At 38.6% G+C, this 25,000-nt stretch overlaps 2 protein-coding genes, 1 long non-coding RNA gene and 2 pseudogenes across 4 annotated transcripts in view; 2 read left to right on the top strand and 3 right to left on the bottom strand.

Annotated features, from left to right (window-relative positions):
• Nucleotides 1–90, bottom strand: part of LOC146482830 (uncharacterized protein KIAA1958-like) — a 2,189-nt gene extending 2,099 nt beyond the window's left edge. Inside the window, exon 1 of the mRNA XM_085106637.1 lies at nucleotides 1–90. This exon is cut by the window's left edge and continues 167 nt beyond it. Within this exon, the coding sequence (XP_084962763.1) occupies nucleotides 1–35 (35 nt within the window). The 5' untranslated portion in view covers nucleotides 36–90.
• Nucleotides 1–25,000, bottom strand: part of LOC146482818 (uncharacterized) — a 410,856-nt gene that overhangs the window by 16,578 nt on the left and 369,278 nt on the right. The window contains exons 5-8 of the mRNA XM_085106651.1: nucleotides 13,884–13,955; nucleotides 11,785–11,856; nucleotides 11,087–11,158; nucleotides 10,428–10,496 (exon numbers count right to left, since the gene is read on the bottom strand). The gene's annotated coding sequence lies outside the window, so the exon portion shown is untranslated. The remainder of the gene's footprint in view (nucleotides 1–10,427; nucleotides 10,497–11,086; nucleotides 11,159–11,784; nucleotides 11,857–13,883; nucleotides 13,956–25,000) is intronic.
• On the top strand, nucleotides 1,723–7,591 carry LOC146482829 (uncharacterized; annotated as a pseudogene). The gene is made up of 7 exons (XR_014864034.1): nucleotides 1,723–2,142; nucleotides 2,301–2,494; nucleotides 3,634–4,427; nucleotides 4,672–4,783; nucleotides 4,995–5,256; nucleotides 5,384–5,666; nucleotides 6,254–7,591. The product of XR_014864034.1 is annotated as an uncharacterized LOC146482829 (transcript).
• The window catches only part of LOC146482827 (uncharacterized), a 20,704-nt gene continuing 16,521 nt past the window's right edge, over nucleotides 20,818–25,000 (bottom strand). The window contains exon 5 of the long non-coding RNA XR_014864027.1: nucleotides 20,818–20,893. This is a non-coding gene — a long non-coding RNA (uncharacterized LOC146482827). The remainder of the gene's footprint in view (nucleotides 20,894–25,000) is intronic.
• Nucleotides 24,558–25,000, top strand: part of LOC146482828 (uncharacterized) — a 3,843-nt pseudogene continuing 3,400 nt past the window's right edge.

The following is a 25,000-nucleotide window of genomic DNA, read 5'->3' as shown; positions in this document are numbered from 1 at the left end:
TATCCTCGGATATTCCCCAATTTTAGCTGGGGCATATTCGGTCACGTGAGGCGTTTAGACCAATCGCGTGAGAGCGAAAATATTTGATGGATTATAATGGCTCATAGTCGGAGTTTTTGAGCCAATTAGAGAGCTAGAAATGCAATAGTCGGAGCTGAGAATATACTAAAATCTAATAGTCACAGCAAAAAAAAAAACTTGGGAGCGAATTTAAGCGTCTATCCCACTCATTTCTATTAGATGTGGATCTACTGATTCTCTCGTAGATCATGTGATAATAATATTTGGAATTTTCATCAAAATTAAGGAAAAACTGGTTCTAGTAATAGTCGGAAATCGGCATGCTAAGTTGGTTTCACCTGCTAGCGCGAGGTAACTGCTAGTTTTCGCTTCCACATTCCAAACAAAATAACCACTCATAATCTTAGCATGATTTTAAAGACTTTAATTTTAGCATTCAGGTTCAAAACCATTCGCAGCTCAAAGTTACACTTTACTAAATAGCAGACACAGTTTTTGTTGACAAACGGGTACAACGTAACAGCATTTTGTAACGTTTTAAACTAGACGCCGCCTCAAAGTCAACACATATCTTACTATCCTATCAAGAGAAAATCATTTCCCTTTGACACCGAGCGATACTGAAGATTTGAGTCTTTAAATCAGAATAGAAGCCAAAGATACGAAAGCTTTACTAACATTTTACAAGAAAAACTTCAATCCGTTGAGCTGTTTACTTCCATAACAAGCGTGGTCCGACGACTTTCTATTTCGTGTAGTCTATCGCGTATATTTAAACCTCAAATACCTCTCCATGTCACTATAGCACAGATCCCTTGTCTTTCTCACTCAGAAAACTTGCAATGCGTGTATTTTGGGCGAAATACAAACATGAACTTGGGAACACGATGGATCAATAGTGTATTGCGTGACTAGCTCCGAGCCTCATTGACGGTCAGCGGACACAGGGATCCCGGTGGAGCATGAATTATTATTTTTTTTTTTCTGTAAATGGAATAGGTGAACAGATCTTATCTATTAGCTTCTATTTAAATCAAAAGAAACTGAGGAGATATATGAGAACTATTGACTACTTCGTTTGCTCGTTATACGTAGGCTCGATTTCCGCCGTCTCCCGGGTCCGGCTCATTTTCCTGAACAGCGGCTGGTAATCGAGCCTAGTTATACGTGTCTGTACATAAGATATACCTTGTCAGTCATACGTGATTTTTTCATGCGCAACGTAAACACAAGCTACAGTGAAATTTCCCTGGGGAATTTCTTGGTGTTTACATTGGAATGTGCTATCTTGCAAAAATTCCCTTCAGCTTTTCATAGTTGTTTCCGAGACAGTAGAAATTGATCCATTATACAGCTCAAAGCAAGTGTGAACTAACTCAAAGATGACCGGCAGTACTTATTATATATCTTTAACTCCGTCTGATATGATAATTGACTTTCTTAGTTTATATTTTACAGTTATAGATTCCGACTGAAATTTAATTCTTCACAGAATTCTCTTTTCCAAATGCACAAACAGAAATTCCCGAAGTAAGAGTCCGATCAGTCAAATTTTTCTGCTTTTTCTGCTATCATTCTAAAACAACATGATTTCAAATTATCAAGTCCTCGTTCACAGAAATTATGCAGCATCTGCATTCCCATACCACTTGCGTCACTATCCTTAATTACATGTTAGTGGGAACTTTGTGTAACATTAAACACATTTCCCACGTACACCTTACGCTGTGTAGACAATGTCTCAACTTGCATGTTCATTTGCATTGCTCTGTGATTCTCATTGCAATATTTCAAACCGAAGTCAAGGTAATGAGCTTCTTCCTCTGAGCTCTTGTTCCAGAGATATCACTGCCCATCTCAGACAAATCTCTGTAGCAAAATGTTGTGTCTCGTCCGAGAAAGAACTCATTCTTGCACGTGTGGGATTGTTCGGTGAAGACGGCCGTGACTTTACAATTTGTCCAAAGCACCGCGATGAATTAGGTGTCAAGTTCTGGACGTCGATAAAATGCCAGCATCCACTCCATGGCAATCGAAAGGGAAAACGGGAGAGGGGCATTAACCTGCGAATGTCTAAAGAAATCAAGAGAAAGTGGAATGTAGTGGTCCCTGTTGGAGCAGGTAATGTGCTTTGTTTCATTATCCTTTGAATTTTTAGTCTCATTTGTTTTCAAAAGTTATAGAATTTGAGGATTACCAGCCACTGTTGAAAGAGGAAGGGGGTGGGAATCCGCCTAACAAATAATTCATATATTTTGTCATTTTCTATGCGAACACAGGTATCTGTAGAACTTGCCGTGGTAAACACCAAGCCGCCATCAAGTTAGAGCTCTCTCCAAACATTCCGCTGCGCCAGGAGCAGAGAGAGGAGCAAATCTCAGCAGACCTGCCTATGGAGCTGGCTGACAGCGCGGTTGCCGAGCCGCAAGCGCACGTGCGATTTCAGTTACCGCCAGAGGAAACATCAAGCGAGGTATTGTGTACTCCATCAGCTACTTTTTTATCTTGTTGTCGCAACACTTTGGTCTTTTGCAAATGGAAACGATCTTAGAAAATTTCTTATGTTTGAAATGCGGAATGCGTGTGTTCAGTTTCAACCAAGTGATTAGAATTCGTGGCTTGGAACTCCTTAGGGGGCTGAAATGAGATGTATTGTGGTACCTTTTAGATTATTGAGCCGAGAAAGAGTGAGTTAATGTCAGTCAACTGTCACTTAGTGTATTGATTTAGAGTTAAGTCTTGTTTATGTAGGTAATAAATTGTTGGAACCACGCCCACAAAACAGAATTCTGGTACCTATAAAGTTTTTTTTTTTTAAATTTCGGACGATCACCCCCGTAACTTTTATATGGGAGTCCCCCACCCCTACCGGACACTTGCAGGCATTTTTTATCGTGGTATCACATTGCTTTGATTATTACTCACTGGCAAGCCTGCAGAACAGGCGTTATTTATTTATTTATTTATTTAGCTTTTGCTTTTTTTTTTTCAGGCTAGCGAAGGCAAGTACGAGACGAACGGGGGCGCGAATGACGCGCAATGGTAGGGGCGCGAAACCTCTTTTTCATTATTGTTTTTTTTTCGCGCCCCTCCCTTCGCGCGTGACTCGCGCTCCGCGCTCGTCTCGCGCTTGCCTCTACTCGCCTGAAAAACGCCAAAAAACAACGCCTGTGCTACAGGCTACTCACTGGCTGTTGACAAATTGTTGTTAGCCTTGCTGGTGAACGAATAATATTGCAAGCACTACAAAACGTGAAGGGGCAGGGATTCGCCTTCTCTCCCCAGTTTCCTCGCTTTATTATTCGCTCACAGCTACTTCGTCCCGATCTCCACGACAGTCAACTCCTTTATTGTGGACATCCTCGGGACCGCGAGTTAGTGTCCTTAATAGCGAGAGTCCGTAATGGCGGAAATTTATTTTGGTCAAATGCTTGTAATTTAGTTTTGCTAGGGATTTAGGTTCTGTCTGTATATTTGTGTTAGAATTACTACCACCGCCTAGCCCTCGTAGCACAAGACCTTGTTCTTGTATTAACCAGAGATTCCCCATAACGCTATTTTTTGTTTATTGTAGGAACATTATTAAATACTCAAGTTTTTTGTCATTTTCAGCCTGGTGAACACAGCCCTGATGTGTTCTCCCTGTCGTCTCAAGGGTCAGCGCGGGACGCTGAGACCTCGCAAGAATGGCAGCCAACGCCCCAGGTTGAGCAGAAGCTTCAGAACCTAAACACATTCCTCAGAAGAACATCGGACAGGAGCGTCAGTCCTGTGCGATCCCAGTGTAAGTCTGATGTACTTACTATCTCTGCCTCCACACAGGATATTACAGACGGAAGGCTGAGCAGGCAGTGGCCGTCGCACTGGGCGCTATAGCCCCTGGCAACTCCACATGGCTGTTTGAGCAGGTGCGCGGCAGGAATGAGACGATCCAATCGGTTTTGAGTGCAAGCGAGGGCACCTTAGTGTCAAGACTGGTCAGATGTTATGAAGAGGCGGGATCCTGGTACAACAGACAACAAATATTGTCCCTTTTTGACAGCGACTATTCAAAGACAGAATTGCTAGAGCTCATTCCTGGCCTCACAAAGTGGAGGATCGAAGAGGCAAGAAGGCATGCCTTCAAGAACAAGCCTGGTCAGGCCATCGATCCACCAACTCTGCAGAGGACTCGACTGGATCCGGTTCAAGTCGACCACTTTCTTGATTTTATATCCAGCCCCTCATTTCTCCAAGATGTGGCATATGGAACAAAACATCTCAAGTTATCAACTGGTGAAAGAATTGAAATCCCAAGTGTAGTGCGCACTGTCATCTCGTCTCGCCTAGTTCAACTGTACTTGAAATATTGCACCGAGTCTGGGTTTGAACCCATGAGAAGATCAACATTGTTTAGCGTCATCAAGGTTAGCCTTCCAGTCATTATGTTTAGCAATAGTTATAATAGGATTGTGTAATTGAATTGTCTAAATTTTTTTCTCATCTTGACTCCGGCACATACAATTGTTCGGCATGACAGCCTTACATTTCTTGCGCCGACACACCCAAGATAAATGATTCATAAACATAATAAGATATGCAATATAATTCTGCAAAGGAAAGTAACTGACATCCTTGATCTCAGAAACTTGATTTGACTTTCTGTTACAGATATGCGCAGCGTCACAAAAGAAATTACTGGCTGGCCTAGACAGCACGCAAACCGACGGAGTCGATGCGCTAACTTCTCTTGAAGATACCATTCACCAGCTGCACCACCATGGTAGGCTAAGGTATGTTTGCAGCACATTTCATTGTCTGTGTGTTTTCCCTTTTTTTCATTGTGGTTTGCATCATCATGGCCTATGCCATCATGACGTCATATGACGCATAAAAACAATCTCATGTCTTTTCTGAGCGCGCCCTATTCAGAGGCTTGTGATACAAACTGTTAACTCACTGGTATTTCTTTATTTTCTGTCTGATTTCCTCAGGTCTCGACAGCGAGTCTTCAAGTTCTATCACACGTCGACTAAAAGCAGCAAAACAATATCTCAAGTCAGATTTCAAGATCCATATTTGTCAAGAGGAGCCCTGTGCGGACCACTGTAGCGTACATGCCCTCAGCAGTGGACAGAGTGATCATTGCGGAACATGCCAGCATCAACACAATATCTGCTGTGATCGCTGTGACGACTTGAGGAATGTCATGGTTGATGTTCAGTTAGCCGTGTCCTCCTCTGATGTAGACTTTAGGTAATAATTGAAGAGTTTATCTCACTACTTCTTGTATGATCATGAGTGGTTCAGTACTCTATCAACACCACTTTCGTAAAAAAGAGAACAATATGATTTTTTTCTTTAAATAATTCCAACTCCACAGTGATCCAGACAGACGAGAAGAGCTAAATTATAATGTCGAGAGTGCTCTACCCAAGCTGGAAGAGTGGAAGGCGCACATCGTCCGAGCTGTTCACCAAGATGTTGCAAAATCCTTTGTGGTCGACCATCTATCGGTCAGTCAAGTACTATTCGTCATGGACTGGGCGATGAAGTTCCTCCCTACCAGTTTCAGAGAGACCCAGAGAGACTGGTTTGGGAAAAAGGGAAAACCGTGGCATGTGACGGTGGCAATCACAAAAGATGAAGCTAGCAACGACATTGAGGTGATTTTCTACGTGTCATTTACTCAAATAAATGCCACATACATACATACATACATACATACATACATACATACATACATACATACATACATACATACATACATACATACATACATACATACATACATACATACATACATACAATAACTGTCCAAATTCCTGCGCGCTGATTGGCTCTTTGCTATTGTCTATAAGAGTACAGACAATAAAAATGACGTCAGATGTAACTCGCGCGCTTTCTCAACGAAAGAAATAGCCAATTCCTCTCGTACTTTTTCCATGTTATTGTAAAAAAACAAATCGACGGCAGTTTTCTATGGTCTATACCCTTATAGACCATAACATGACGCCATAAAATTTTTCAAAAACACTCGAAGCCTTACAACTCATTTGCGCAAATTTAAAAAAAGTTTAACTTTGAAAGTCAGCGCAAGCAGAATCCCCCGGCGACTGTCTAATCGCAGTATCAGGTGAAGGGTTAATCCGATCAAAATTGATACATAAAGGGTTCTGGTGTGCATATGTCTTGGCACTAAGTACGCAATCGTGACAGTATTATAGGGTAGTGTTTACAATTATTTTTTCAGACAAGGACCTTCATTCACATATTTGACGAGTGTACTCAGAATTGGTTTGCTGTGGCATCTATCCTGGAGCACACGCTAACGACTCTTAAAGGACTGAAGCCCCATCTTTCAGAAGCCTTTCTAAGGTCGGATAACGCAGGATGTTATCACACCGCTTTCCTGATACTCTCCTTACCAAGCCTCGGAGAACGTACCGGAGTTAGAATAGCCCGCTATGACTTCAGCGAGCCGCAGGCGGGAAAAGATATATGTGATCGTCGAATCGCCTCAGTCAAGAGTCACATTAGGCGCTTTGTTAACGAGGGAAACGATGTGCAAACAGCAGCTAATATGAAGGCGGCAATTGAGTCACATGGCGGAGTGAAAGGGTGTTATGCGTCAGTCTGCAAGGTTCAAACCATGTCACAGACAATGCACAAACATACTATGACAGGTATACAGGCCCTAAACAACTTTTGCTAGGAAGGAGGTGGGCTGAGGGCATGGCGGGCGTACAACATTGGCCCTGGAAAGTTCTTCCCCTCAGCTATGATTGCAAGGTTTGGTACTCCACAGGGGGCAACGAATATTGAGACGGTACTGCCATTTGGAACACCAAGTGTGGAAGTGGGGACATTCATGACAGCGAGGCCCTTACCATCATCTTCTGTCGAGCCCAGACCATCTCAGCCAGAACCCGCTACCCCTAGTGAAGAGGATACTGAAGATGAAGACAAGATACACTTCGCATGTCCCGAAGAAGGGTGTATCAAGGTATACCAGTCACTTTCTGCATTGCAGAAGCATCTCGATGTGGGGAAGCACTTAATAAAACTTGAACGCGAGACACAGTATGACCAGATCAAGCGAAAATGGGCTGAAACCTGCCTTTCCCTTTCTGGTGGTTATGTTCAAGGCGTTCCTTCTTTCTCAGGTGCATCCACTGCCAACCAGCCCGACAATTCGAGCATGCCGCCTGCAGAAAAAGGATGGGCCCTCAAAAAGGCGAGGAGTACAGTACCTTTCTCCGAGAATGCAAGAAACTATTTACGCCAAGTGTTCCTGCAAGGAGAAGAGACAGGTCATAAAGCTAACCAAGCAGATGTGGCAACACGTATGAAGGGATTACGCGATGATAGCGGTAAGAAAAAATTCCAGAAGGAAGAGTGGTTGACCACTGCGCAAACTTCGCGCTATTTTAGTAGGCTGTCAATCCTCAATAAGAGACTGCTTCGAGATACAGCGCCAGCACCTCCACATAGTGATGATGATGATGATGATGATGAGGATGATATTTCAACAGAAGAGACCGCTGTCATCCGGACAAGGCAACAGATCAGGCGCGAGTTGGATCTGTAGCAATGCCGAACTATTATATTACTATCGTAATACACAGGGTACCCAAGATGGTTGTCTAAATTCTGAATACTTTACCATTGGCAATAGCATATCGGAGCTTTTGAACTTTAAATAAAGTAATTTTAATTCAGTAAAACTAATAAAACGGGCTCACCGTCTACGCATGTTTATATGTTCTGGGGTTATTCCAACATTTTGGCTCTCCATACAAAGTCTTACCAGTGTTCTCAAAGGTCACGCTGCACTGAGTACACAAAAATGAGAACTGAATATCATGAATTCTTAGTCACTCTTTCTTGACGTGAGTTTTGGCTGACTGTGATACAATGTTATTGTAGCATTTACTACATGTCAGTTGAGTTCAGTTGTTTTCGTTTTCCGTCTTCCTCCCGCGACCTGTCTTTCCGCTGACCAACAACGCGGCTCAGTGTTAGTCACGCCATACACTAACCGGTACCGACCTAAACGTCAATACTCGTATAAGTGAGCCCGAAATTCAGTCGATACAGGCTTTCTGAGTGGGAGACCCGAGGAAGCTACGCTTTATTAAGATGGAGAAGTGTTTGAGGTTTAAATATACGCAATAGACCACGCGAAATAGAAAGTCGGCGGATCACACTTATGGAAGTAAACAGCTCAACGGATTGAAGTCTTGCTTGTATAATGTAAGTAGGCTTTCGTATCTTTGGCTTCCACTCTGATGTTTATATAAACATGCAAACCTTTGGTAGTGTTGTCCAAGACATTATTCCATTCTATAGCTTAATAAGAACTGCACGTGTGACTTTGAGGAGGCGTCTAGTTCAAAACGTTCTATATGCTGTCACGTTTGACTCGACGTTTGTCAACAACTGTCTGCTATTTACTAAAGATAATAAGTTTCAGATCCGAATTGTTTTGAATCTAGATACTGAAATAAAAGTCTTTAAAATCATGCTAAGATTATTAGTGGTTATTTTGTTTGGGCTTGTGAAGCGAAAACTAGCAATTTCCTCGCGCTATCAGATGAAACCAACTTAGCATTCCGATTTCCGACTGTTACTAGAACCAGTTATTCCATAATTTTGATGAAAATTCCAAATATTATTATCATATGATCTACGAGAGAATCAGTCGATCCACATCTAATAGAAATGAGTGGGAGAGATGCTTAAATTCGCTCCCAAGCTGTTTTTTTGCTGTGACTATTAGATTGCGTTAAACCAAAATCTCGTGCAAGATGTGCAGGGTTTGAGCTTGTCATACGCGCTAAAAATAGCAGGTCCCAAAAATTTTTTTTGTTTATTTGGTTAGGCCAAAGGTAGAACTAAGCCGTGATAGTTGTATCTTTTTGGGGGGAATTTTGCCATTAGAAATATTTGGCCACAAAATCACCATACTTTGCTATGCTATTTTACCTAGTTAATTATTAACTTGCATTGATTGACAGGTAATTATTCAAATAATCTGAGACTCCTGAACATAACTCATGAAGGATGTGCTTATGCTCATGTGGAGTCACAATAGAATTGGTGAAATTCTACAAGCTTAAGGAGCCCCTCACTTTACCCTATTTTAGAGTAATTTATATGGGAATTTTTGTAAAAAAGCAGGGGGGGGGGTGGTCTAACTCCCCCCGGATAATTCCAAATATCAAACCACTTTGGCTTTTGAAGTTATCAGGTAGGCCCTTCAATCTGGCCAAGTTTCATTGAAATCAGTGAGATGGCATGTATCACCACTGCCTGGTCCTCTCATGGACATGCTCTTAAGAGTTTGCTCAATGATGGTTTCATGATCTGTGCTTCTGTTTTCTAAACAATTGTTAGCTAGGCCAGGCATTCACCCGCTCAAATAACCAAGGCATATATTTGATCCGGACACTGGGACTTACTGCATGGTTCACTCGAAGTTTCGAGTACCTTTGAAGAATTGTCATCTGATATATGATGACAATGGACCAGTAGACATCTGATACTATATTGTTAGCGGTATCCAATTTCTGTGTGGGTGAAGCTTCGTTTGCGAAATGTAATAACGGAAAAGGAGGACATAATCCCTTCACCAACGGATGCATTTGAAATAAGTACCCATCGCACAACTGCAGCATTTTTTTCGTCCAAGGACGAACACAGTACAATAATTTTACCGCCCACTCATTTGCAATTATGTCCCTTTTTGGGTAACATTTTTCAAAGCCTGCAAAAATCCTTGGCATCATTATCGTCTAGTTAATCTTCGACTTGTGAGTTTTGGAATCTGTTGCGCGACTTTGAACATCGCTATGTTAATGAACAACCATGCTATTAATCAGGTTTTGTATACTCGTCTCTTTGATTTTCTTTTTGATTGAGATATGGTGCGCAGACCCTAGTGTTCAAAATAACCTGTGTGGTCAGTACTGTCTTCCATAATATCATAAATATTTAAAAAAAATATATGTCTAGAAGTCAACAGAAAAATTTGAGTATTTTGACCAGCTACTACAACGACGGTAGCAAGGACAGCATAAACCAATAGGATTTAACCTGAAGTACAGTGGATGTACACGTACATTATTAATTTTTTGCGCATTTCTTCGCCGTCCGCCAAGAAACAACAACTTTACATGACCAAATTTAAAGTCTTCTCGAGGATGGAGGTACACGACGAGATATATTTCGTTACCCTTTTTAACCTGAAAGACGTTCCTACTAATTTTGTTCCTAAGTAGTTCTGGCAAAAAGAATAAGTTGAACAAGTTGGAATAATTGCGTTGAGGACATATTCAATTTTTTTTTAAAGTAATTTAGCTACTTATTGAAAGGTTTGCTACAGCTATCCTTGCACTGTTGTCAGACCTTTCTTTAACACTTACAAGTATTTAAGGCTTGCGAGGTTAAAGGCTTCCTCAGGTATAGAGCGGATACTATTATTTTGAAGAATCCTAAGGAGAACGAAAATAAAACAAGCAAACCTCCAATACGCCAAAAACCAAATCAATCAAACACTAACAACAAACAAATCAACGCTAGAATTGTGTAGCATTACAATTTTGAGTAAAAAAAAATTAAAAATATAGTTGTAGCTATTTACCAACAGTTATTGATATTTTGCGACGTACTACTTTAATTCTTAATTGTTCGACATCTTTAAATCGAGTGTTCTCTCGCAGAGCATGCTCGTACATAATTTTTATTTGTACTGTTCAGCCACCAACCAACCAACCAACCAACCAATCAATCAATCAATCAATCAATCAATCAATCAATCAATCAATCAATCAATCAATCAATCAATCAATCAATTAATCAATTAATCAAGTAACCAATCAATCAATCAATTAATCAGTCAATCAGTCAACCGATCAATCAGTGATGTTCAAGACCGACATACTCGAAGACGAAGGAGGGTTAACATTAAATTAAGTTCATAATTCTGATTTCGTTTTATTACATGTAAAAAAACACAGTTACTAAACGTATGCTGATACCTCAGCCCTAATAGAAACACGACAGGGCGTACCCTGGTACTCACAAATATTTTAGAGACTGTTGATTCCAGAAAAGATCGGCGGAAATGTTCTTGAGTTTATTATCTGCCAAGTTACTGCAAAAATTAAAAAAAAAAAAAAAAAAAGAAAAGAAAAAGAAAACATGAGACTTGTTTTTTTAGGTTTATGAGCACAGTTATTAAAAACCATTTCGTTGGTCTTTTAGGTACCAAACAGCGTGAGTTGCACTTTCAATTAATTTCTTTTCCTTTTTTTTTTTTATACTAACACCTACACAGCCTCTAATTATCCAAAATACACTATAAGCGGTTGACGATGAAAACATAAAGGGCAACAATAGCAGTCGCTGATCTTTATTCTGCGTTCTCACTTGACATAATCAGAAGCAATTAAATACCAGAACAACCTCGTTTGACGCTAACAGTGATTGTCAAGGATCAACGTTGCGTCACCAATTCTTCGACTATATTCCATTTTGTTGGAACCGATAGCTGAAAAATAACAGACACACTTTGCAAAATTCTTCTATCAGAAAGTTTGTGTTTCATATTTTTGTGCATGAGACAAAGTATTTGTAGCAGCCGTTGCAGATGACCCTTGCTGCGGTATCCACATTTTTCATGATGCATGTATTAAGTTTTATTAAGGTTTATTTAGAAGGAAATGTATTAAAACAAATGATACAAAGCGAACTAATGGAGCTTAATGGTGACAAACATACATGAACACCAGTGCCCTGAGGGTGGAAAAAATTCCTGAAGACAGATTGCTAAAACCATTTCCAGACAAACCCCTGCAACAAAATTGATATTTTTTTTACTATTTTAGACAGCGAGAAACAAAGACAATAATATCAAAATATGTCGGAACCTAATAAAACGTGATAATTCTGAAAGAAAAAAAAAATGAAATATTCAACTGAGACACTATAATTCAGCGTCACCGCATAATGAAATCCAGACGTTGTGTTTTCCAGTTCTCTAGGTTTTGTAATTCGTGCACGTGGTAAACGGTAATATAAGGAGAATTGATCTATCAGGCACCTTAGAAAATTATTTTCCGTCGTCAAATCTTTGGAATTAAACTTATGGTTGATGGTTAAAATTTTTATTTGTTTATTTTTTGTCAGCGTGCTTTAGTCACGTTATCTGGTAACAGAGTAGTCAAATTCTGTGCCAAAAGGTTGGATACCAGCTCAGTGCAAATGATCTCGAAATACAATTTCTTAAATTTAAGTTAAGAGAAATAGGGGGGAGGGGGGGGGGGGGAGATTTGGAGAAGTCCTTTAGGCCCGATATATTAAAATACCTCCTGAAATACCTAAAATTACACCTAAAATACCGATGGGTTAAGATACCACCTGCAACTTCATAAAATAGCTCCTAGATAAAAATGTGTAAAATGAGAACTGTAAGGTCAGTTGCAGCCACAACGCTCAGTAAAAGTTCTTAGCAGATTATATCCACCAAGTAACGGATAAAACACATCAATGTGTTTACCAATACATTTACGTTTTCTGTGTTATGGTACGCATGAACATTTTAATTATTGTGAAATGTAAGGTGTTGCAAGCTCATTTATAACTGAAAGGGACAACTTTTTACGTTAAACGCCTTATGAAAGGAATGTGTTAATGACATCCACATGCCCTTTCAGTTCACTTCAGGAAAACCGGCAGAGTTCGCGTAAAATGTCTAATTTCGTTATTGTTTAATTTCAGTTGTTACCTAATAAACACAGATTCGTGAAAGCGAAGTATTTCTCGCTATCTTTACAAACAATTATAGTTTTGAGAACATTTTTGGAGAACGCCACATCCTCATACTGGGAGTTCCAGCGCCTCGAAATCTTTTTTCCGAAATCGATCCTGATGAACCTTTGGTAAATTGAAGATGTTATTTAATGTGCCTATGAAGTGAAAGATAATTTATGCCTATTTGAAAGGCCTTCCAAAAAGAACAAGAATTTCTTGTTGTGGAATAGCTTCGCTTCTTCCAGAGAAGTTCAAGTTTTGTTTATAAACTGATGACGTCACAAATAGTTTCAGTACAAAAATAAATCACAAAATCAAGACTAAGAAGCAAAGACTTAGAAAAACATTTGACTATAAAAAATTGCGATAAAACATTTCGTAAAAACATTATAAAAAGGTTAAAAACACGACGTTTCGATGTACATTACATCATTATCAAGTGAAATTAAAAATGCAAGATTGCGGCTATAAATACAAAAATGGACAATAGATATTAATTAAAATAGTAGCATTGAAGAATGCTACCGGTTAAACAAAAAGTTTCGCACGTATAGAGTCCGTTTGAGTGTTCAAGCAAGGCTTAAGTTTCTTGATGTACAGCATTTCAAGAACAATTCACTGAACAATTCACTATACTGAAGAAATGTCGTGGGAAATTTGGATGCCTGATCTACAAAATGCTTTTTATCCAGGAAAAGAAACCCAAACTGAGCACTCCATCAGACTCAATAAAAGCGAAACTATTTAGTACCTAATTAACACTCACTACATTCAACAGTGTAGGTTTTAATCACGTGCAACGAGACTTCACACGCATTCTTATATATATAGAACTTTAAACAATCTGACTTTTTAGAATTCGAAAATGATGAGCGAGTCATCGAAACGTCATTCAAAAATTTTATCGTTGATTTTTATTCTTGAATATAAATTAAATTATTTAAATGTGCTGCAGACATTGATGCTAGGGTGAGGAGCAAGAGTACCAAATTCTACGCATGCTACCATGTTAATTTACTGGCAAAAGAGCAACAAGAACAGCAGCTATAAAAGTTAATTACACTTACAAAAACTCCAACTTTGATCGGTGCGAAAATATATCTTTGGGTAGATGTTCAATTTTATTATTGTCTAGGTACCTGCAAATGAAAGGGGAATATATCGTGTTTAAGAACTAAGAAAGATAATTAATATTTATGGCAGATGCCATGTTTTTTTTTTTTTTTTTTTTTCTTCCCTGTTGTAACAGGTCAAATTTTTAGTTCGACCTTTCAACTCGCATTCATCCTGCCGGGCCTTTTTTCAAATTTTATACATGTTAAGCGGCCTTGAGATTTTATCGTTCGTACAAACGCATGGCAGTCTACAGCATTTTTATATATCAAGTTCACACAGAGAGCCGCAGAACGTCATCAAACGCCGATACTATAAATCTCCACAAAATGAACGAACGCTTTTTATCCGATTTATTTATTCTTGCTTTCGAAGTTACAATGCTCCCACCAAAAGCATAGCTTCACTGCTCAATATATAAGCCATGTGAAACGAACAACTTCTTAATTAATTAATTAATTGATTGATTGATTATTCTTTGCCGCCAGAGTGTTCACAGTCATATAATAAATAATTTAAAAATAAATAAGGGGGAAGTTACTGGTAAATATATAGTATGGATAATTAGCTTAAAATTTGGGAATTAGAAGGAGATTGAAAGGAATTAGGATGAAAATAAACTGTGTCGAGGAGATCCCCAGAAACCACAAGGCTTATGGCGAAGGGGCCTCCACATGGTAACTCAGCGTAAACACTATTAGGTTAAAAACGGCAATAAGATAATTAATTATACAAATGTTAACAGGAATACAATAGATAGTTTAAAATATTTTTCCTGAGACGAGTTTGGGTTTCTGAATTAGTTCTGTTGATGGGCAAAGAATCCGATAAAGAAGGACCTTGGAAGAGAAGAGCGATTTTGTTGTTGTTGTTGTTGTTGTTGTTGCTTTGGTTCGACAGGTATGGGATCGGTTCAGCCCTCTCGCTTCACACAGAAACACCCATGAACTCATTTTTTTGTTCATTTACGCATTCTAATTTAACTTAATTACACTTTACGATAAGCTATGTCCTCTCGCAAGCACCCATCTGACAGCGCCTCACTGTCGACTCAAGCGTGCTTTATCAACGCCATCGACCTCGAAAGTAACTGCTATCCTTCCTGAGACCGCCACACAGACTAGTGCAAGCATCAATATGGAGGTTTTAACAAGAGCTATCACGGAAGTCGTCACCAGCACGATGCAGGACACCATGAAACGCCAACTATGCCCATAGGCACGCCAACAGTCAGTGAGAACGCAAGTAACACCGTGCTTCCCATGTCCGTTTAAGAGGCGGTGTCCTTGGAGCACATGGATTTCGGCCTCCTAGTCTCAGTAACTCCAAGCCCTGACCGCTACTCCATATCAATCAATACTTCTACTCCAAGTTCAGGCGCAAAGCATACTCTCAAGCCTTGAAAACTCCGAAAAAAAACCCACTAATATTAACAACAGATGTCTGCATTTAATACCTTCGTTTCAATTTACGTAATGTGTTTCCTAGCGAGGCACCTCAACTTATCAAATATTGGGAAATCGTAAGAGATATTGCCGCTACTGATTCGGCGATTGGATATTTTGCGATTAGCAACTTCGCCTTCTACTGCAAACTGCTGTTAATAAGTATCTTAGTGATGAAGTTTATTGGGAGCTGTGGCTAAAAGTGACATTTCGTGGACAACCATCTCCCTCAACAGGTAACAAACCACAAGCAATTGACCACGGTTCTACCAGTCGCCAATTCCGAAAGGAACATATGGACTTTTCACTAAGTAGGCGGTACGGTCTTTGAGCCTCCAGCATGCTACATGTACTCGATGATTTTCTTTTTACCGCTAACACTAAAGAGAAGTGTCTGTCAGGTCTGACTAGCTTTCAACGTATGTGTCAATATCTTGACGTCCCCAGCATCGCCGAGGAAAAAACCGTTGGTCCCGATACCTCGCTACAGTTTGTAGGTATCATGGTTGACTCTGTTTTTCAAGGGGCTAGGCTCCCAGAAATTAACCTTCAAAAATGTTACACACTTTTAACTTCGTTTTACTCAAGTCAGAAGGTGTCTCTTAAGGAGCTCCAATCACTAATTGGACTTCTAAATTTTTCTTGCTCAGTCATCCTACCAGGCCTAGGTTTCTTCGTGGTCTTATTGATCTTACGATAGGTCTGACAGCGCCCACATCACCGCATACGTTTAAGCAAAGACGCTAAAGCCGATTTGCAGGTTTGAATGCGATTTCTGGTGGCTTTCAATGACCGAGTTTTCTTTTTAGACGATCTGTGGTTAACGTCACTGACGCTTAAGCCGTTTACTGATGCAGTGGCTAAGAAAGGCTATGGTTCAGTTTTTGGCAGAAAATGTTTTATGGTTCATAGCCTGAGTCATGCAGCTGAATTTTTTCTTATCGTGACGGGCATTACATTGCGTATTGGGGGGCTGACAATATCTAATAATTGCATATGTTTTGTGACAGACAATGCAGCTCAAGTTGAACCGGAAAACTTCAAAACATAAGCACATTATTCTCCTGGTCAGGGACTTCTCTCAAGTAAAACATTCTCTTTCAGCACGGGATTAAAAGCGCTGAATTGTTACACGAGCATTGAAAATCGCAGTCCAAAAGACTTATTCTATAGATAATTCATTTGCGCCAAAAACTAGAATTATACCATAAGTCTTGCTCAAGGTATGAATCATCAACTCGTAAGTGACACCAAAGCTGAGGTGATGCGATAACAAAAGCAGTCGTGAAAGACTTTAGTCATGATGGGGTAAAATAAAGCTTAAATTTAGTCGTTTCCCTACGTGTTTCCCTCAGGTGTTGATCCTCTGCCTTTCTGGTGCCATACTGCTGGTCTTGATTAGGCGCCTGATGAATAGTAGCAGCATAGTGGTAGAAACGTCTCGTTCCACAACCCGTATGTGACACAAAACAACACTGGTCATATGTGAGACAAAAACTATTTGTCCAACAAGGGATTAATTTGTGCACAACATCAGTTGTTTATTAGAAAATACCAGTAGTTTGGGAAACTCGACTTCATGCTAATCATTTCCCATTTACGCCTTGAAGGAGCCGTTAGGATAAAGAAAATGAAAAAAAAAAAAATATGAACTCAACACTTTCAACTTTGCTGATTGTGTAGAAAAAGTAAGCGGACTGATGTCTACATTAGAGCGAGGCATACTGGAAGCGACTGCTCAAAAATTGATTTATCCAAATAGAGAACGGTTGTACGAATGGCATGTCGTGGTTGTATAGTGTTTCTTTAAAACAGTGAACAGAACTTTCGTGTAGTTTCATTTTGGTATCATTCTCAGTATGTACAGTCAAAAGACATCAACAAGTAATGGGTATTTTTTTAACTCTTTTGCTTGTAGACTACTACAAAACATAAACTGCAATGTTTAGGAGGACAATCGAACGACGGCTCTCGGAAATTTCGCTTCCTAGTTAAAAGATTTAAAGATAGGAGTAGAATACTTGAAAGCTTTGTACTAACGGTGGTTTTAAATTTGCAAGCATGTTTCGGCATACCCATGTCACTTTCCGTTGGATACATCTAATTCCAAAATATATACAAGAACTAAACTAAGAATTTCAGATCACATCGATTAGCCATGAAGCAAACCGTCTACAATAAAATAAAGACAATACTGATAACAAAAAGAGACCTTAAAAATCATGGAATGCATTTTTTTTTTGTTGAAATGTTCTTTATTCAGGACTTCAGCAAACTTTCTACTAACTACCATGTGGTGGAGAGAAATGTACGTTTATTAAAAGCTTCTTTTCGTAACTCATTCAATTAAAAAAAGCAGTGAAAGTGACGGTTACAGACCAGCGCAGGAAACTTTAGCCGCCGATGCTCGGAGCTTGGATTGTTAGATTTGTGTAGACAAGATCATCGGAATCTACGGTATTGACCATCAATCAATTAAACTATTAAAAAAAAAAAATTTTATCGTAAACAATTTTTTTTTCTGAAACTTTAAAATCGCTAACTATTCAGAGCATTTCGTCTTTCAAATGTCATCAATACTTGTGTACAACATATAAGTTGCAGTTTACGAGAGGAGTCGACAAGGCGAATATTAACATGGTAAGAGTGGCGGGATTTCTAAGTCCAATTTGCTTTTCTAGGACTAATAAAACCTCTGAGAATGATTTGAATTGAAGTTATTTTAACAGTTTGGCAGTTCTTTGTTCTCGCACCTTGTTTTGAACATTTGAACCTTTGAAACCGCACTTTGACGGCATTTTGAAATTTTTGAGAATCTCTCAAAATTAAAAAGTCGCTGGAACTTTTAAATATGATTTTAAAAAGAGTTCACCAAAGGATATTTTCGGACAGAATATGACCAATTCGCCAAATGTACTCGTTGACGGAGGATTCTTGATCCTTACAGGCAGCCTCTCTTAATATATTAACGTAACTGATTGAAACGCAAAGAATATTTTAAGTCAAGAGAAAATAGGGGGAGAGAGAGGTAGACCCCAGTATAGCCCTTGGAACATGTGAATTTCACTTCAGTTATTTTTAGACGTTATGGAAGCAGAAGTCTGTTTCCCGAAATGTAAGCAAATTGGCATTTTGCGTCCTCGACTGGGTTTGTGACGGAAGAAATATTCCGCCCGTTGTCAAGTCGCTCGTGTACTCGTACCATTATTTGTCTTAATATTCCTTCTTCTTATTTTCTTTTAGAAGTTGGCAAGTTTATATGAGATTATTTAATTCCAAAAACTGTTTATTGTTGGTGTTATTTATCCTACACCACTCATCACACTACATGAAGCCATCAACGAGTAATGGGTATTGGGTTTTTGAACGCTTAAATTGCTAACGAAATAATCAAAACATAAACTGCGATGAGTTTGAGAATTGAAGGAGGGCTATTACAAATTTAGGTTTTACGTAAAAGAAAAAGATGGAAAAAAGGTACGTAGCAATAGAAAATTTGAAATAATATAGAAACGAAATTTTAGGTAAATATATTTAAATTGTTAAACGTTTCGTAGTTGTGGGATCATTTGTTCCGGAATTTTCTCCTAGTCTTCGCTCCCTTGTACGGGCGCAGCGTGATTAAAATAGAATCTTAGTTTCTGAAATTAAAAAAAAAATTGGGTTCATCCTTCCTAAGTTGTCAAGAATTTAAAATAAACTAGGCCATGTGTTCGTGTTTGTCTTTATATCCTGTTTTCAGTTTCTCGGAGCTTCAATTCAGGAAATATCTCCGCACCTTGTTTAAAACTTCGTCATCTTTACTCAGAAATGTTTTAGCCTGTCGTCTTAACTATATTTCAATTCGTACGGTGTGCATCTTTGGGAGGTTGTAAAACGGGCATGGTTTGAAGGTGTACTGCGGTTCCTAGCTAGGTGGACTAAGCAGTTCATGCGTTGACAGGAATATCGTGCTAAACAAGTTTTTGCATAGTTCGTAGCGCTGGCACATAAGGATGACAAAAACGTTCTAGTTTCGACTCGTACAATAGATCTAGGGAAAGCTTTCTTGGATGCTCTTTCAGTATCGTTAGAAAAATATAGTGGCAAGGTATGATGGAAAACACGCGTTCCCTATTCGCGTACAGCCGTTTGTTATCCTTTTTGGTTGATTTAGTGATGTGGTCGTTGCAACACAAATTACTAGGTATTGTTAGCGTAAGAATTGTTGCGCTATTTACTCGCCTAGATCTTTTCCGCTGAAATTTGTAGGAACGAAAACGTGTTTGCTCGTGATTAATAATTATTTACATTTGTCTTCTTTGAGTTTCTGACCGTATTCTTATTTCGGTTACAAGGGTATAGCGCAACAATTTGCAAAAAAACCGTAGAAAATACGATTGAGTAAGGTACTAAACTTTTGAGTAAACATTTCTGTTAAAAAAAAATTAAATTTTATTAAATTTGTACTGTTAGCGTTATGTGCTTTGCACGCCTTTGTTTCTGTTCACTAACATACAAGACTATAAAATATAAAGAATAAATAAATATAGTAAATAAAGTAAAATAAATAACGTTAAGATGACAGACAAAATTACAGCTTACAAATATGCCAACGACGTCAGATTTGAAAATATCCCCAGTTTTTGGATTTTATTCGATGACAACCCCCCCCCCCCCCTCCCTCTTTCCTAACGTTTTTTTGCAGATTGATAAAGGAATAATTTAAAAAAAAAGTCAGACAAAATGTCAAAACGTTTATCTGTCAAAATGTACCATCATCATTACAAATTCATTTGTATGTAAAGAATTGCATTCGCTTCATTGACAAGAAAATTAATGATACCTACGGCGAAACACAGGCATCTGTAAAAGGAGGAACGGATGGGTGCAGATGGCATTACAGAATGGGGATGGAAAATGAGGATGGAAACGAATAGTGACAAACTAACTTCCTTCCAAGTTTGAAAAAAAATACCATCGTTTAAAATAAGTTTACTTCAGCTCAGCGCATAAAAACTGTTTTTAGTGTCCGATTTGTTTCTTTTGAGGAGCGATCGTTCCAATATAAATATCTATAAAAAGACAACATTACTTCACCGTGAGTTTAATTTGACTTTATTTGGGAGAAACTAAACTTGTTTTAATCGAACTGCATTTTTCCTATAGCCCATGCGCTGGTCCTGGAAATGAAATTTCCGAAAAAAAAAAAATGGGAAATTAGACTGTATTTTCAACAATTTAACGTTAACATTCTTCAAAAGTGGAGGTTTCACTTCACGTTTCTATTTGTTGTTTTTTTTTTTTTTTTTGTTGGTTATAGTGGGAAAAGGGAAACCCTTTCTGTGCCAGAAGCAAGCCTGTTTCTGTTAATTAACATATATGGCTGTAAAATAAAAAGAATAAATAAATATAATCAATAAAGTAAAATAAATAACATTAAGATGACAGACAAAATTACAGCTTACAAATATTTTAACGACGTCAGATTTGCAAATATCCCCTCAGGCAGTTTTTGAATTTTATTCGATGACAAATTCCTATAAAATAAGAATAAATAAATAGAATTAGGCCAATTTAAATCTAGTAGCGCCTTAACTCTAAAATTGCAAACAATAATCCATAAGCATAGTCAAGTCAATTTCAAAGTGTAATATACAATTATTCGCTGAGGCTTATGTTCTGTGAGTAATAATCTTCCAGATCAAAGTTTTTACTATTTCTTCTATCGAGATATCTGTCTCAAGCTCAAGATTGAGCCAGATACCTTGGCAGGTAAACTCTAACCTTACAAAGCAATTGTAAGGCTATGCACGTAAATAGGCACGTCATTTCGCATCAAATTCCTTGCGTCTTCGTCCAACATGGTTTTCTTTTTAACAAATCGATTCCATTTTGCCGCGCGTCTGTACTCTGATAACGCACAGATGACGTTAAAACTTGGCGAGAACAAAGGAGTACGCTACGAGCCGCAGGCGAATAGCGTGACTGATGTTCTCACCACGTTTTGACGTCCTTTGTGCGTTATCAGAGTACAGACCAACGGCAAAATGAAATCTATTTGTTTTATACAATAACCAAGACTTTTGACCACATTTCGTGAGCGAGCGTCACTTTGACTGAGTCAATTAAAAAACCGCTTTCAAGCAAACTTTAAGACCATTTTATATACACACGCGCAGTTGCGGTCTTATAAATTAGAGTATAATCCAAAAGATTTTCACTAACAATATTTTCAAAGTTGACCTTTTTGACCTAACAATATTAAAGCATGTCAGTCGCTTCACGGTGATTTGTGATCGAGTTATACTCGCCATTACCGCATTTCTATCGGCGACAAATTTGGGCAAATATCTCCTTCCTTTTTACGTCACAACAAAGTCGTATTTTTTTTAAACCTGGTTGAGGTCACTCTCAACGGTCATCGGACAGTTTTCCTTTCTTGCGAAAGTTTGTCTATATTTCCCTTTGTTTGCAAATCTTTGTTGACCAGTCACTCTTTCTGGATTCTAGACCCTGATTACGTGCGCCTGTGAAATCACTCGATGACGTCAATCGTGCGTCTATGCTCTAATCACAAACTCCGCTACACACATCATATCGCGAGTGAGTTTTAGAGTCTTCATTGTATAATGGGTTAAAGCCTTTGTTGCCATGGGAAGGTGCGCCGAACCTGCGTGCGTGTGTTTGTGTTTCGGGGAGAATGGCTGTTGGAGCTACAATAGCTGAGTGGCCAGAACTTATAAGCCTCTTTCCCAACGTTTTCTTGCATATCGATATAGTTATGCCAAGTTCGCTTCGTACGAGTGCATAAGCAAATCAATTCCCCACATTTCGTGGACGAGGACGCGTACCAGGTAGGATTTATGTGAAAAAGGTTGTGGTGCTTTAGAAATTAAAAAAAAAAAAAAAAATAAGACGAGATTTCAAAACGTTTATCGGTAAAAATGTACCATCATCGTCACAAATTCATTTGTATTAACAGGGATATAAAGCATACCTACGGTGAAACACGGGCATCTGTAAAAGGAGGACTGGGTGGGTGCGGATGGCGTATTACATAATGGGGATGGAAAATGAGGACGAAAACGAATAGTGACAAACTAAGTTCCTTCTAGGTTCGGAAAATATCGTGGTTTAAGATACGTTCACTCAAGTGCAGTCCTTGAACACCATTTTAAGTGTTCGAATTGTTTTCTTTTGAAAAACGATTGTTGCCATATAAATATCTACATCTCTTAAACTTATTAGAAGTGCGAGTGATTTAACCGACGTAATACAACAGCCCTTGATTGAGCTGAAAAGAGACTGAAACACATCAAGTAATGTTTGGAAAAGTCCTAATCAAAAAGTGATAAATACAACCTTTTGCTTCGTTTCTCTCCTTCTTCCGTTTCATCTGACATAAAACATTTGTCATTGATTTCAATACGCAGTTAGGCCTATAGCAATCTAATAAACTAAGCATATCTCAAAGGCCAAAAATAGTATTCGAGTCACAGATATGCTATTTCAAAATTGTTTTCGATTTCTTTCAGGAGGGGAGAGTCAGATTTCTGCACATTTTTGCTACTAGCAAGTGGCGGACGGTGTAGCAGTTCTCTTACCAGCTGCAGAAAAAGTTTGGGAAAAAAAGTCTATTTTATTTTCAGCCCAGTGATTGGCTAGTAGCACAAGTATCCTAACAATGATTAAATCGTAACTCACCCAATAGATTTTTTGGGGATAACATCAGGTGTTTAACCGCTGCGACCTTGCTTCGAAGAAAACGTTTGGTTACCAAGACAATGGAAATACTTTTGTTAAAGACTGAAGGGCCTGTTGTTTAATTTACGAAATAAAGGAGTGGAAACGAACGAAAAAGACAACATTACCTTACTGTGAGTTTAACTTCACTTTACTTAGGAGAAACTAAACGTGATTTAATCGAACTGCATTTTTCCTATAGCCCATTGGCTGGTCTTCGAAACAGCTTTGAAAATTTTGGCTAAACTTTTTAAAAGTATGAAGCGGCATCGCAGGGACGACTATTACCCTAGAAATAAATGCTGAGAAAGCTCTATATAGCCATGAAGCTTAATAATTGAATAATCTGAAATAAGACTTGTTTTGCAACACTTTTTGTTTATGTTAGAGCGCGGACACCTAAAAACGCAAATTTAGCAATGTTTTTCAAAGTGAATTACGAGCCGCTTTGCATAAACAAGGACATCCAAACATACTGCAATTTATCAATGACATAAAAGAAAATAAGGAAACAAAGTGTGGGGATATTGATTCCTGAAAAACTCGATCACAAAGTTAATGGGCAATTGAAATTTTTTCGATGACTGTCACCCGCTTGGACGACACAAGAAAAATCTTGAAAATTTCGCAACATCTTCACAAACTTTAGTGCAATCATTTTCCGAGGAACATAAGCATTAAGGGCAAAAAGTCCGATAAATCTGGTACCCTTTTAACTTATTTGAACGGTGTGAATACACAACAAACTCGAGTTCTGGACACCAAGAAAGTTCTACAGTTTACGCACAAAGTTTTGACTGGCTATGCCACACAACTTAGGTACTTCCTTAGGAGGCTTGTGGCAAAGTATTCCACAAATATAAAGCCCAGGACATAACATTTTTATAACATAAAGGCTATAGCTGCACTACCACAGGACGAACACACACATTTTGGTGTCTTTTGTGTAGAATTAAAGCTTAACTAAAGGTTTAGCTGATCTTTAATTGTCTTTAATTGTGACATGAAATATGCAAAAGGTAAAATCAATCTTTACTGAGTCTTTAATGGGCCTTTTATTGGACTTTCATACCTTCAAACTTTAGGTCTTATTTAGGAGGTCTTTTTTTACTCCCAAAACTGACACTTAGATTTTACCATCTTTAATTTCGAAATAAAGTAAACTTAAAGTGTCATAATATCTTTCAATATCTTTAATTGGAAATTAATGTTCTAAAAGGTAACGTGATCTTTAAGTAATCTTGAATCAACAATAAGTTAATTAGTTAACTTTTCATGTCAAGGATCTAATTACGCTTACTGATCGATCGGATGACAAGAACCACGTGGCACAGCCGTACCTAGTTCTTATTATACTGTCTTGGAATTAGTAGAAGACAGAGAAATTACCATCAGCAGCTCAGCAGCTATTTCCCTTGACGTCTTCCTTTACAACATTAATTCGAAGCCACAGAAACCATGGAAAGCAATGAAGCTAAGGGATATGTCTATTGCGCCCATTGCGATAATGTGGTATCACGGTCAACCTTTCAAAGACACGAAAGGAAAAGATATTCGGCAACCTCTGGCAGTGAGATTAGACAATCAAAAGCAAACCTGTGCAGTTCAGATTCAGAAACATCAAGTACACTCGATGATGAAAGTGAGTCAACAATTTTTTTTATTTATGTTAGATGCAACAGTCAGGCAAGTGAGGGACAGTAACAAACATTCAAGATTCCTTTATTTAATGCTTTCAGAATTTGTCCCCGAGGAACCCTCAGCTGTTGTCCAGGAAGAAACGTCCGGAGATGCAATTCTTGAGGCTGAACAGGTGATGAATTTAACTACTGAGTCAAGCACACGGTTAATAACGATGCGAAAGTTACAAACTGAAATATGCATGTGAACATGTCGCTATA

Source organism: Pavona decussata, unplaced genomic scaffold (genome assembly GCF_977016875.1).
Source record: "Pavona decussata unplaced genomic scaffold, jaPavDecu1.1 SCAFFOLD_42, whole genome shotgun sequence".
NCBI classification, from domain to species: Eukaryota; Metazoa; Cnidaria; class Anthozoa; order Scleractinia; family Agariciidae; genus Pavona; species Pavona decussata.
The sequence above is the reverse complement of the archived record's forward strand: the minus strand, read 5'-3'. Positions and strand labels throughout refer to the sequence as shown.